The 14,577-nt window shown below is 42.0% G+C and overlaps 1 protein-coding gene across 1 annotated transcript in view; it reads right to left on the bottom strand.

Annotated features, from left to right (window-relative positions):
• ppfia2 (PTPRF interacting protein alpha 2) overlaps nucleotides 1–14,577 on the bottom strand; it is a 411,670-nt gene that overhangs the window by 93,831 nt on the left and 303,262 nt on the right. Inside the window, exons 13-18 of the mRNA XM_078221160.1 lie at nucleotides 12,931–13,069; nucleotides 9,570–9,790; nucleotides 5,636–5,876; nucleotides 5,193–5,222; nucleotides 4,535–4,662; nucleotides 3,745–3,920 (exon numbers count right to left, since the gene is read on the bottom strand). Coding sequence (XP_078077286.1) covers nucleotides 3,745–3,920; nucleotides 4,535–4,662; nucleotides 5,193–5,222; nucleotides 5,636–5,876; nucleotides 9,570–9,790; nucleotides 12,931–13,069 — 935 coding nt within the window. The remainder of the gene's footprint in view (nucleotides 1–3,744; nucleotides 3,921–4,534; nucleotides 4,663–5,192; nucleotides 5,223–5,635; nucleotides 5,877–9,569; nucleotides 9,791–12,930; nucleotides 13,070–14,577) is intronic.

Genomic DNA, 14,577 nt, shown 5'->3' with positions numbered 1-14,577 from the left:
ATGCTACACACTGCTGCCACCATTTGTCGGTGGTGTAGAGATTGAATGTTTGTGGAAGGGTCTACCAATCAAGTAGGCTGCTTTGTCCTGGTTGGTGTCAAACTTCTTCAGTGTTGTCACAACTGTACTCATCAAGGGGAGAGTAGTCCACTATCTTCCTGGCATGCCTTGTAGATGGTGGACAGGCTTTGGGGCATTAGGAGATGAGTTACCCCGCCTCTGAATTACTTTTGTAGCCATAGTATTTATATAGCTAGCCACTACAACCATCTTCCTTTGTACCAGGTATGACTTTAACCAGTGGAATGTTTTCTCCCTGATTCCCATTGACTCCCGTTTTGCCAGGGCTTCTTGATGCCACACTTGTCAAATATTGCCTTGATGTCAAAGGCAGTCACTCTCACCTCATCTCTGTTGTTCAGCTCTTTTGGCAATGTTTGAACAAAGGCTGTAATGAGATAAGGAGCTGAATGACCGTGGTGGATCTCAAACTGATCATCAGTGAGCAGGTTATTGCTGAGTAAGGGCCACGTGTTGGTGCTGTTGATGACTTCTTTCATCACTGTACTGATGATCAAGAGTAGACTCTTGGGGGCGGTAATTGGCTGGGTTGGATCTGTCCTGTTTCTTTTGCACGAGGCATACCTCGGCAATTGTCCACTCTGCTGGGTAGATGCTAGTGTTGTAGCTGTACTGGAATAGCTTGGCTAGGGGCATGGCAAGTTCTGGAGCACAAGTCTTCAGTACTATTGCCAGAATATTGACAGGGCCCAAAGCCTTCGCAACTATCAAGAGCATTCAGCCATTTCCTGATATCACGTGGAGTGAATTGAACTGGATGAAGAGTGACAGAGATGCTGGGGATCTCTGGAGGAGACCAAGATGGATCTTCCACTGGGCACTTTGATTATTAGAGGAGGATATGGAACAATTGTTACAGATATCTATAGAAAAGGAACTGATTCTAAAAAATAGCAGAACTCAAGGTGGATAAGTCACCAAGTCACAAGCTTTAAATACCTGGCAACATAGATTGTGAAAATATTAATAGCAGAGGCAGCAGTAGCATTGGCCACAGTTTTACAATTAAATATGACACTTATGCTATTGGACTGAAGAGTAGCCAATGTAACACCATTCTTCAAGATAACACCACTGTAGCATAGAAGGCTAAAAAGAGATTTGTGGAATGTTTAAGAATTATGAATAGTTTAGATAAAGTGAACAGAAAACAATCAATGAAAGACTACAGTTAAATGGAGATTCTAGAGAAACTGAAGTTGTTCTTACAGTGGAGAAGGTTGATCAGAGATTTTATGGAGATGTTAAAAACCTTAAAGGACTTTTTATGGTAAATGACAAGAAACTGCTTCTAAAGCTGGGAAGGTCAGCATTCAGCATGCATAAAATTAAGATCTGAAAAGCATCCGAGATAACACGAGGAAAACCAACTTTATACAATGAGTTGTTGTGACAAGGAATGCTGTCTGAAAAGGAGGAGAAATTCAACAAGAACTTTCAAAGGAGAACTGGATAAATATTTGAACAGGAAAAAAGTACTGGGTTATGGGGCAAATGCAAGGGAACTGGACTAACTGGATTGCCCTTTCAAAGAGTTGGAAGCATGACAATGGGCTGAATGGTCTCCTGTGCTGTATCATTTTATAATTCTATGACTTTAGGGAAATATTATTTCTTAAAATTGAGGAATCAGTGATGAAGGGTCATCAATTTTAAATTATAACAATCTAGAAGGAAGGCCATGGAATAATTTACCTTGCAAAATATTAAAATATTAAATTCACTTGATCAGCTATAAATATTATTTGAGTGCTTTTTAAACAGAAATACTGTTTTCAAGAAATACTGTTTCAAGGACATTGTGGGAGGCTAGGGAGGAAATTGCGGGTCTCCTAGCCGAGATATTTGAATCATCAATAGTCATGGGTGAGGTGCCTGAAGATTGGAGAGTGGCAAAAGTTGTACCTTTGTTTAAAAAAGGCTGGAGGCCTGGGAACTACAGGCCAGTGAGCCTCACATCTGTGGTGGGTAAGTTGTTGGATGGTATTTTGAGAAAGGATCTACAGGCATTTAGAGATGCAAGGACTGATTAGGGACAGTCAGCATGGCTTTGTGAGTGGAAAATCATGTTTCACAAATTTGATTGAGTTTTTTGAAGGGGTAACCAAGAAGGTAGATGAGGGCAGTTGATGTTGTCTACCGCATGGTAGGTTGTTGCATACGGTTAAATCTCACGGGACCCAGGGTGAGGTATCTAAATGGATACAAAATTGGCTTCTTGACAGAAGCCAGAGGGTTGTCGAGGGTTGTTTTTCAAACTGGAGGCCTGTGACCAGCGGTGTGCCTCAGGGATCAGTGCTGGGTCCACTGTTATTTTCATTTATATTAATGATTTGGATGAGAATATAGGAGGCCTGGTTAGTAGGTTTGCAGATGACACTAAGATTGGTGGCATAGTGGACAGTGAAGAAAGTTATCTCCGATTGCAACGGGATCTTGATCAATTGGGCCAGTGGGCTGACGAGTGGCAGATGGAGTTTAATTTAGTTTAATTTAGTTTAATACGAGGTGATGCATTTTGGTAGATTGAACCAGGGCAGGACTTACTCAGTTAATGGTAGGGCATTGGGAAGAGGTACAGAACAAAGAGATCTAGCGGTACATGTTCATAGCTCCTTGAAAGTGGAGTCACAGGTGGACAAAGTGGTGAAGAAGGCATTCGGCATGCTTGGTTTCATCGGTCAGAACATTGAATACAGGAGTTGGGATGTCTTGTTGAAGTTGTACAAGACATAGGTAAGGCCACACTGGGAATAACGTGTGCAGTTCTGGTCACCCTAATATAGAAAGGATTTATTAAACTAGGAAGAGTGCAGAAAAGATTTACTAGGATGCCACTGGGACTTGATGGTTTAAGTTATAAGGAGAGGCTGGATAGACTGGGACTTTTTTCTCTGGAGCGTAGGAGGCTGAGGGGTGATCTTATATAGGTCTATAAAATAATGAGGGGCATAGATAAGATAGATAGTCAATATTTTTTCCCAAAGGTAGGGGAGTCTAAAACTAGAGGGCATAGGTTTAAGGTGAGAGGGGAGAGATACAAAAGTGTCCAGAGGGGCAATTTTTTCACACAGAGGGTGGTGAGTGTCTGGAACAAGCTGCCAGAGGTAGTAGTAGAGGCGGGTACAATTTTGTCTTTTAAAAAGCATTTAGATAGTTACATGGATAAGATGGGTATAGAGGGATATGGGCCAAATGCGGGCAATTGGGATTAGCTTAGGGGTTTAAAGAAATGACGGCATGGACAAGTTGGGCCGAAGGGCCTGTTTCCATGCTGTAAATCTCTATGACTCTATGAAGTTGTCTTGCTGAGGAGATATAGAACAAACAGAATTAGTTTTAATTTTGGCTTCATTTCAGTTGTATCCTAACAATAAACACTCCAATATCTCACAAAGTAAGATTGAATAGTTTAAAGGGAACTTTTGAGAAGGTTCTCATTTATTAGCTTATTCATTGTAAACAAAAAGCCACAACATCAAAACACCACAATTCAGCAAATATGTCCCACTAAATTGGACTGACTAAGTGGACAACAATATTCTCCCTTCCAGCAAAGAAAATTAGTTTTAAAGAAAATTAGCTAAAATGAAAGCAAACTATATACATAAAGTTATTTTATAAAATGAAAAACAAAATAAGTTAATATAGCAAACTTACTACCTTGTACTGAGGCCAGATGGTCTTTGCCAAGGTGTGCTAGTCGCCCTTTCTCTCTTTTGCCAAATAAACGGCCTATAGAGGATTTGATTCCTTTCTTCTTTTGTGCTTTATGCAGTGAGTCCTGGCTACTTGTACTGCTATAGTTGCCCATTTCTGCTTCTATTGATGCTGAAAAACTGTAAAAGATCCATTCAGAAGTTGACATTTCATGTTATTTTGTCTCATTCAATCTTTTATAAATGATTCTTCACATATTTTTGCTGTTTACTTCTTTAGTTTCAACAAAATTATTTCAGTAAAAATATTTAAATTAGTATACAACCGAAACTGTTATAACTCAAGTAATATGTCATGAAGAGTATGAGGTTACCAAGAAGATTTCAAATTACAAGTTTTCACTGATGCTAAGTTAAAAAAGAGAAAAGACAAGAACAATTTATTGCAAGCATTTCTAAACTTACAAATGATGCAAAAGAATTACTTTAAAAAGCTTAATTTTCTGAACTGATCTATTAAACATAAGTTCAGTATGAGGAAGAAGAACAACTTACTGGAAGGTAAATAAGTTTGTTCCAAAGATAACCTTCCCATGAAGAGGGAAATATTGATTCTCTGAAATATGTCCCTACTGGAAGTAATGTAACACTTCTGTGAACTATTCCTCTCCTGACGTCAAATTTATTGATAAGCTGATGGTGAATAACATTATGCACTTCAAAAAATATCATTGGTACACCTACCAATGCAACTTTCCAAGCAAGCCTTGGGCCTAGGTACCAGATGGACTTACCTACGTACATCATCGTGGTAGGAGGGCAATGTGTGTGTCATTCTTACTGGTCTTGGCGTTGATGGAGGTGAGGTTTCACATTTTATTGTGGCTTTATCTTCACGACCTTCTTCCTGCACAGCTGCAATCTGGAATAAGCAGTAAAAGGTTTAACATCAAACACATAGGATGGAATTTTCCATCCCTCTGTGGTGTATATATCAGCGGTGAAGTTGGCTTGCCATTGGCCGCTGGCAGGATCGGAAGATCCTGCTGATGTCTATGATGTTTTGCGTGGCTCGCCCATCTCACCGCAGGGGAGCCTGCTGTGGAGAGGGAGCGAGAGGGTGGCATCACCTTCAGCAGGACTGGGTGGAAAGGGTGGGAAAATCCCGCACATGTTGAAGTTGTTTAAACCTCATTATATGAATGTTTTGATAATTCTTCTAAATTACAGGTACTTGCGAAAAGTTAACTATAACATGGAAACTTACTGATAAATGCTTACTTATTTAGGCATTACCACAATTAATTTGAAAATAATATGTTCAGCAATATTAAACAAATAATAACTTTAAATAAGTTAGGTAAACACCTTCAAAGTTTTAAAATATCTTTCTCAAAGAATTGTAAAACTTACATATATACTGTTATCATGGAAAGCTGTCAAAATAATTACCTTTCTCCGATGCTTCCTTAGATCACTCGGCTGATGTTTGCAAAAGAGTAAAGACAGAAATTAAGCAGGAACTGCAGATTGCCAATGTAAATATTATTTCATTTTTCAATTTGATTTTCAATAAGAGGTTACCACATGTCATACATAGCAAACCAACAGAGATGTTTATAACCAGAACTTAAAGCATGCTTGGGAACCTAGACTCCAAGATTTTCCATTCAAAAATATCATGTTAGTCTCTATGATAAGCTTGAACTATGATGATGGCCTATGCTCTCTGTGATCTAAAAATTAGAAGTGCAAAATATTTAACTGTAGATTATCTTTTGTACACATGAATGTTTCATTTAAAAAAAACACAGTAGCGGTATTAAAACATTTGTTGATATTTGCTAGAAAAGCCAGAAATAACCTGTTGCCCGAGGTTTCAACCCTAAACTCACCAATGTCATGATGCCCATACGATCAATGTCCCGGGCAGGGCTACGTGCTCTGAATTTTGGTGTTGAGTGTCCACTGATAGGAGGGGAGGAGCTAGCCAATGATGAAGCAGTGACAGAGCCTGTAATAGATCTTGCTGGGTGCATTCTGGCCAAATTTAGACCTTCAAGGCTAACACTACCCACTCGATGCTCAATTTCCTCAGCACGAAGTTCCGTTGACTCTTTTTCTTCCTGAATTAACCTAAAAAAACCATAATTGAAAAAGAATCATGCATTTCTGTGCTTTCGTATGTACTTTCATACCAAGTGTGCTTGCAGTTGGTAGTACCATTATTAGTTCTAAGAGACATTTCTAATTCATTAAAATTCCATTAAAATGCCTCAAAGCAAAGTTCAATTAAATGATTAATACACTGTGCCACGAGGAGCTATAATGTGGGTTTATACTAATTATTTTTCATATTGTGAAGTCACAAGAATCATCATGCTATCCCAAAAGATAGGTTGGAGACTTCCATACATGGAGGGAAGAAAATTGTGTGCAAATAACCTGGATCTGTTCAATCTTAGTATCTTGATACCTCTTAGTATCAAGGTCAAAACAGGACAGAGAGAGTTCCTAAAGATGGCCATTAATGCCCTCCTTATTGTGGAATTGGGCATGGAGAGTGGTGGGGAAAGGGAGAGAAAAGAAAAGAAATATAAATTTGGAGTAGAAATGTATAAATAATTAAGTGAGAATCTATTTGTATGGAGCAGAACCCCTATTTTTCTAATAATATAATGCTAATATAAAATGTTCTCAACAGAACATAAGAAAGTCTGGAGTACTAACAAGAAAACCAAGCCATCAAATCTTCTCCATCCAAAGTCAATGGGCAGAATTTTATGGCCCTGTCAGCAGGGGCAGGGCCATAAAATGTGCCAAGCATTTCAAAAATCTATTGACTTCAGCAGGAAGAGAAAACCTCACTGGTGGGAAGGGCCATAAAATTCTGCCGCATGTATGATGGTTTAATTAGGGATTGCTACTTGCATATCCACTACTTTAAGGAACCCCAAAAAAGTCAATCAGTACTTGAGTATTTTTTCCTAAGTCCTTTAAGCGCTTGAATTGTTCTGCTTATTCTTTGAATTATTTCTAATGGACGTATATTCTTCTGGGGCACATTGACCTATTCTGCATATCATAGACGAGAACATGGCTCACTATTGATCTGTCAATATAAAAATTTGACTTTTAATTGAAGGTCCTGAAGTCCATTCCCGTATCTAATTTGCCTTCTTGAAAACCTTTGAGGCAAGTTGTTCACACTGAACAACTGAAGAATAGGTCCCTTTCAAGTTGTACCCATATATACAATCTTGTTCCAATATGTGCTATCCTATGTTTACATACCATAGATAGAACCATAGAAAATTACAGCTCAGAAACAGGCCTTTTGGCCCTTCTTGTCTGTGCCGAACCATTTTATGCCTAGTCCCACTGACCTGCGCTTGGACCATATCCCTCCACACCCCTCTCATCCATGAACCCATCCAAGTTTTTCTTAAATGTTAAAAGTGACCCCGCATTTACCACTTTATCTGGCAGCTCATTCCACACTCCCACCACTCTCTGCGTGAAGAAGCCCCCCCAAATATTCCCTTTAAACTTTTCTCCTTTCACCCTTAACCCATGCCCTCTTGTTTTTTTCTCCCCTAGCCTCAGCGGAAAAAGCCTGCTTGCATTCACTCTATCTATACCCATCAAAATCTTATACACCTCTATCAAATCTCCCCTCAATCTTCTACGCTCCAGGGAATAAAGTCCCAACCTATTCAATCTCTCTCTGTAACTCAGCTTCTCAAGTCCCGGCAACATCCTTGTGAACCTTCTCTGCACTCTTTCAATCTTATTTACATCCTTCCTGTAACTAGGTGACCAAAACTGTACACAATACCCCAAATTCGGCCTCACCAATGCCTTATATAACCTTACCATAACACTCCAACTTTTATACTCGATACTCCGATTTATAAAGGCCAATGTACCAAAGGCACTCTTTACGACCCTATCCACCTGTGACGTCACTTTTAGGGAAATCTGTACCTGTATTCCCAGATCCCTCTGTTCAACTGCACTCTTCAGAGTCCTACCATTTACCCTGTACGTTCTACTTTGATTTGTCCTTCCAAAGTGCAATATCTCACACTTGTCTGCGTTAAATTCCATTTGCCGTTTTTCAGCCCACTTTTCTAGTTGGTCCAAATCCCTCTGCAAGCTTTGAAAACCTTCCTCACTGTCCACTACACCTCCAATCTTTGTATCATCAGCAAACTTGCTGATCCAATTTACCACATTATCATCCAGATCATTGATATAGATGACAAACAACAATGGACCCAACACCGATCCCTGCGGCACACCACTAGTCACAGGTCTCCACTCAGAGAAGCAATCCTCCACAACCACTCTCTGGCTTCTTCCATTGAGCCAGTGTCTTATCCAATTTACTACCTCCCCATGTATACCTAGCGACTGAACCTTCCTAACTAACCTCCCATGAGGGACCTTGTCAAAGGCCTTGCTGAAATCCAGGTAGACAACATCCACCGCCTTCCCTTCATCCACTTTCCTGGTAACCTCCTCGAAAAACTCTAATAGATTGGTCAAACATGACCTACCACGCACAAAGCCATGTTGACTCTCCCTAATAAGTCCCTGTCTATCCAAATATTTGTAGATCCTATCCCTTATCACACCTTCCAATAACTTGCCCACCACCGACGTCAAACTTACTGGCCGATAATTTCCCGGATTTCTTTTGGAACCTTTTTTAAACAACGGAACAACATGAGCCACCCTCCAATCATCCGGCACCTCCCACGTGAATACTGACATTTTAAATAAGTCTGCCAGGGCCCCTGCAAGTTCAACACTAGCTTCCCTCAAGGTCCGTGGGAATACCCTGTCCATACAGTGAGAGATATCTGTCATACCTTAGACCATCTGCAAAACTAATCAAAATTTCTCTTACGATAATTCCGTAACTTCCAAGATAGTGGCAATTGAGTCACATTGCCACTCCGTTTGAAAGCTCTTACCTGAAAATCCAGCAAATCCTATCCTGCCCGACCTTTCGACTCATGCTGGGCAAAATCTGAGGCCTTGAGTCTCGGGCTATAGAGTAACAGGTAAATAAACCATGTCCCATTTATTTACATATTAGCTGCCGTAAACTAGGTAAATTTAAAGATCCAGACAGGTTAAAAGGTTTTCGACAAGGTAAGTGTATAAGATAAGTGGGTAGATTTAGGGCAGTAGGTTTGTGAAGACCTGTCGAAGGGGTGGTTGAGGAGGTTCTGTGGGATGGGGGAGTCCCATGTGAGGGGATGGGGGAGTGTCTGCGGGGGTTTGAGAAGTTCAATGCAGGGCGGGGTGGGGGGGGGTGGAGTGGGTGGTGACTGTCCTGTGGTAGGGTGGAGGCCCATTAAGGAGAGAAGGGAGTTGTCAGGGGAGCGGTGGGAGTCCCCTGTGAGCTCAAGGGTGTGAGCAGAGCCCTGTAGGGATTGGGGGGGGGGGGGGGTTGGCCATTGTACAATAGTTAACCAGAAGCTAAAAGTGGTTTTAATTATTCTATTTTTTTCTGGATAACCATTGATAAACATGTTTGGAATCATCCAAAGTTTTTGATTTAAAAACCACAATTTTTGGATGACTCCCAGAGAATTCCCAGTGCAGGGCAATTACCAACAGGAAGATAGCACTTCCCAGGCAATTGCTGTGCAATCCTAAGCTGGGAACTTTTGGGAAGTCGCAGAGGTGGAGGCTTCCTCAGTGCATCTTTGGAGGTACCTCCCAGATACAACGCCCAAGAGGTCAAAAGTTATGGTCCAATATATCTCCTTCTTAAAATGTATCGTGGCTTATAGACCAAAGAACAGTAGTCACCTTATTTCATTGTTAATGGCATCAAGCTGTTCTTGTAGCATCATGGCAAGAGTCTGAGCATCAGAGTGCCCACTAGGTGAAAGAAGATCCATGGAACTAAATATGGTTTCTCTGTCATCATCATCAATGTCAGACATTTCAGTGTCACTCTCAAATTGATGGCTGCTCAGCATACCAATATGTTGAGTTCTGCTCCATTCTTTATCACCAATTGTCTGTATCTGAAATGCAGAAAAAAAGGTCAAATTTCCACAATGATTCTCCTAATCATCCTCCATATATTCAGCAGGAGATCTGCAAAGATTTTGAATACAATTTATGATCTTCCATTGTAGTTGTTTGGTGGACAAACTATATATTCCATAAGCCTCTCATTTTGCTATTTCAAATAAATTAAGTGGAAAGCAAGAAATAACCAGTTAAAATTTTTTACATTAGCTTTGTATTAAATTTTTCATTATTATATCTTGCACCTTTAGAAAGGTGCAAGATATAATACCCAAAAACAGAGGGGGCGATTCTCCCAGCCCGCTGTGCTGCTTGTATAGCGCAGTGGGCCAGGAGACTCAGGCGGAGGCCATTTCGTGGGCTCCCCGCTGGGCGCCACGGCTTCCGCGAGTCTCCGGCAGTCGGATTTCTGACGCTGAGAGCTCCGCGCTTGACATCAGGGAGCTGGCGGCCTGGCCCTGCTGGAGTTAAGGGGGGCATCAAAGCCCCCCCGAGGGTTAGGCGGCGAGGGGGTAGCCCCTGGGCATTGCCACCTTGGCAGTGTCAGCCTTGGCCCCCTGGCACTGCCCAAGGGGCAAAGTGCCAATGCAGAGGGGGTACCTTGGCATTGCCCACTGGGTATCAGTGTGGGGCCTAATTGGGGGTGGGCCTGATGGGGTGGGGCCTCTGGGGGAGATCAGTGGGGGTGGGGGGTCCCTCTGCCACTCTGCATTTGGGCTGAGTGACAGAGGGAGGGAGGACAGCAATTGGGGCTGGCCATCGAGGTGGGGGGGGGCAGCCTGCTGGGGTGATCAAGGCTGCGGTGGGGGGGAGCGAACTCGGGATTTTGGGGCTGCGGGGGGAACAGATGGGGGGGACATCGAGGTGGTCTAAGGGTGGGGCCGAGACTGGCCAGCGATCGGGAGGCTAGTAGTGCAGGGTCACTGTGCATGTGCCGATCTCGGCACTGACAGATCGGTGCATGTGCAGTGGCCCACTCAGCGCTATGCTACCGGCCTCTCAGGTGGGAATAGGCCCCGCCCACTGAATTTTAGCGTGATTCACGCTTAGGCACTCTGCAGTGCACAGTGTGGGAGTTTCATTTTGAAACCCCCGTTGAAAAAAACAGCGGGATTTACTCCAGTTTTTTACGCAAATTCGACACCAGAATTTCTCACTAACTTCCAACATTCGAAAATATTTATTATATTTAATCCTCAAAATTGCGAATTAACAATATTATTTGACACACTATGACCAAGTTACACTTTTGCACTTGTTCAATTGTCCAATTTTTGGGTAGAGATGTTTACTGGAAACTAAAAGTGCAAATATCTCAGTCCGAGCCCAACCAATTTCAAACTCATGCACTGCAGTTTTTACGGAGGTGAGACTGGTGGGAAGTGTGGTGGCAGGTGGCCAATCCATTCCCAGGAGTGTGCTTGGGAGGGGTTGGTCCCACATTTAAAAATCTGAATGTTTCTGCATGTCACAGGTTTTCTGGGCCTTGGAGACCCAGCAGCTAAATGAGCCATGATTGTGCAACGAACCAGTTGGTGCACTGCATGAGGGCTAGCAAAGGAAGTAGTTCTCTCCTGGTCCACCCAGGAAATGTTAACTCCCCCAGCAATTGGATATTTCACCTCCTCTCAATTCATATCCTCTGATGTCCTCCATGGCCTGCCATCTCCTCCCAGCACCCATCCATTATTTTCTATTGACCCTCTGCAATCCACTCCCCTCTTCTTCTGATCTCTCTGGCCCCAAATTGAGATATCCTCCACTGCCTTCTCCGGCAACTTCATTAAGGTTTCCAATTGCTCCTGGCCCCCAAATTAATGTCCCATCCTATCTTAATCACTCTTGACCCCACTCTACTGGTGTCACCCCGACCCTTGATCTCTCCCAGTCCCACTCCCACATTGATACCTTGTGACCCAATGTTTCCAGCTCCCCCGATCAATATTCGTCTCAACTACTTAATTCTACCAGCAGTCTCTTTGATGCCCACGCTGGCCTCTGATGTCTCTGCCCTCCCTATTGATGCCTCCCCATCCCCAGGGAAATCTTAGTCTATTTGGCCTCCCCAGTGATGTCATCCCAACACCCAAGTTTATCCCAACATCAAAATATTCTCGACCCCTGAACTTCCTGTCCTCCTTAGTATCAATGTCCTCTGAGCCCATTTATTCCAAGTACCCCAATAATATTCCCTATAAAACCTAATCTTCCCCAATTCTGCATTGATGGTCATCCGAATCCCAATTTCTCCATTCCTCCTTCTGGCTCCCTGGTTACAGCCCAGTACTGCAGGCCTAATAGTCCAACAGCCAGCCTGGCTCTCAGCTGTGGCTCAGAAATAGATTCTAAAAACTGTACTTATTATGGATTCCAAAAATGGGACTGAATGGAAGAACATGAGGGAAACCTATCCTTCCTAACTGTAAATCCCTGCTCCCCCCATGCCTCTGCGTTAATATTGGGGCTCTGTTGCAATTTTCCATAAGAAATAATTCATGTAACCTACATCTTTCTGGTAATTCTGAAATATTCAATCAACTTTTAGGTACAAATGTTAAAGAGGATTTATGAAACTGTTTGGTGATGTATTTTCTGTTGCAGAAAACAATAATTTGAATAGTTTCTGTTGCTGTTGCTTAAGATTTCTTTTAAAGGACTAAGGCATAAGAGTCGAAATAAGAAGGCTTTGGGTTACTCCTACTTTCATTTCAAGTTAAATAGTAAGGTTAATTGCTACATAATTAAACTAAACTGTACAAAATACACCAAAGTTTGTCCTTTTTTTAACAATAAGTCGATGTAGCAGATTTTGGGCAGTAATTTTTCTACACTTTAATTAAAAAATCAATTTCACACATTTCCTCACCTTGTCTAACGATGTATGTTTGTAGCACTTGAGCAACTTTTAAGTTGTTTTCTTTCTACTTAGGTTGCAAATTACATTTATTGGTTTTAACCACAGTGTCTTAAAATTGTATTTTGAGAGAAAGGTAAAAGATGTTTAAAAAAACCCTCTATATTACACTAAACGTATTCTGATATTCCTTCAAACTTAATCGAAACATTCAAGAAAAGATAATAATTGCTTTAACAATTATTCAATTGTACATGAATTCAAATCTGAGGAACAAACCTTTGGTTCTTCTCTGTGGCCTACTGAACGCCCTTTCTGTGATCTCCTTAGCACCTTGGAAGACCTATAATGGTCAGATTGGCTATCTATCAACGAGCCCATGGAATACCGCATATCAGGTGAAGTATCTAAGCGTGGCCTGGAAATTAACAATGCTTTCATTAATAATTATTTCATTATTTTGCAGAAAGGTATATGTGCTGGAAACTCAGTCTTAAAAATTAAATTAATTTAGAAGAGCAATTGAATTATTGATATGTCATAAAAGTTGAAATTTTAATATAAATTGCTACAGTGACCATGTTCCAATAGTACTTCATTGCCTGCAAATTGTTTTGGGTTATGCAAAGGTCATAGATCTGTAAATCAATGCAAGCTACTTCTTTCTTTATAGAAAAACAATTTGCCCATTGAGGTATCCGAGCCATAGAGCTATTTGAGTCCTTACAGCACAGAAAGAGAACATTTGGCCCATAATGTTCATGTTGGCCATGAGTGGTGCCTGTCAAGGAGGCTGAACCTTAGTACATGAATTTAAAAAATCTGTGGCTACCTGTAACAACTTTGTTTATTTTTCTCTCTTGGTCAGTGTTCTCTCTTGACCCTGAAGACATAGGTCAGAATTTTACCCCCCACCTCGCCATGGGAACTGGAGCGGGCGAGGGGCGGACAATGAAAAGGTCCGTTGACCTCAGGTGGCATTTATGATTTTGGGACAAGCGAGGCCGTAAAGTCCCACCCATATTTTCAGGTCTGGTACCAGTCTGTAGACACATTTGTCACAATGTTCTCGTGATTGCTAGCCATTTGACCAGAAGGAGGGAAACAAGGCAGGCAAGCCCAGAATTTCCCAGAGCTGGTTGGCACACTGGTTTGCTTCTGGGCCATTTTTAAAGGAGGCTGTTTAGGATGGATGACAGCTACCCACCAGGCTTGTTAACATTATTAAAAAGGTAATTTAAGATCAATAAGAAGAAGCAAGCAGAAGTCGGCATTCCAGGATCAATTTGCCACCCTGTCTCAGCTGCAATACCTACACAACCACAGCAGTAGCCTCACACTGCCTGTAGCGGGTCTCCCTACATAATGTGATCTGGCAGCTGTGACCATTTCTTTTTGAACAAAATAATGAACATACTAAGAGGGCACCTCCATCTTTTGGCACCCTCTTTCTCCCTTACTGCACTGGCAGACCGCAGTCCCTTTATTGCTAGATTTTTATGTTTATTTATTCGTGTCACAAGTCAGCTTACATTAACACTGCCATGAAGTTACTGAGAAAATCCCCTAGTTGCCACAGTCTGGCGCCTGTTCGGGTACACTGAGGGAGAATTTAGCATGGCCAATGCAGCTAATGAGCGTACTGTGGGAGGAAACCGGAGTACCCAGAGGAAACCTATGCAGACACGAGGAGAATGTATAGACTCCGCACAGACAGTGGCCCAAGCTGGGAATGGAACCTGGGTCCCTGGTGCTGTGAGGCAGCAGTGCTAACCACTGTGTCACCTTGGTCCTCCAGTGTCAGGAGCCACTCTCTGGGCATTTCTTTGAAAATCATGTTGAATGACTATTGCTGGCCAGGTCAGCACCTGGATATGGTTCTGATGTTAGTGCCTCAACCCCAGAAGGAAAATCCATTCCCTGATG

The sequence above is a fragment of the Mustelus asterias genome, chromosome 9, assembly GCF_964213995.1.
Source record: "Mustelus asterias chromosome 9, sMusAst1.hap1.1, whole genome shotgun sequence".
NCBI lineage: Eukaryota > Metazoa > Chordata > Chondrichthyes > Carcharhiniformes > Triakidae > Mustelus > Mustelus asterias.
This window is presented reverse-complemented; position numbering and strand designations above follow the sequence as displayed.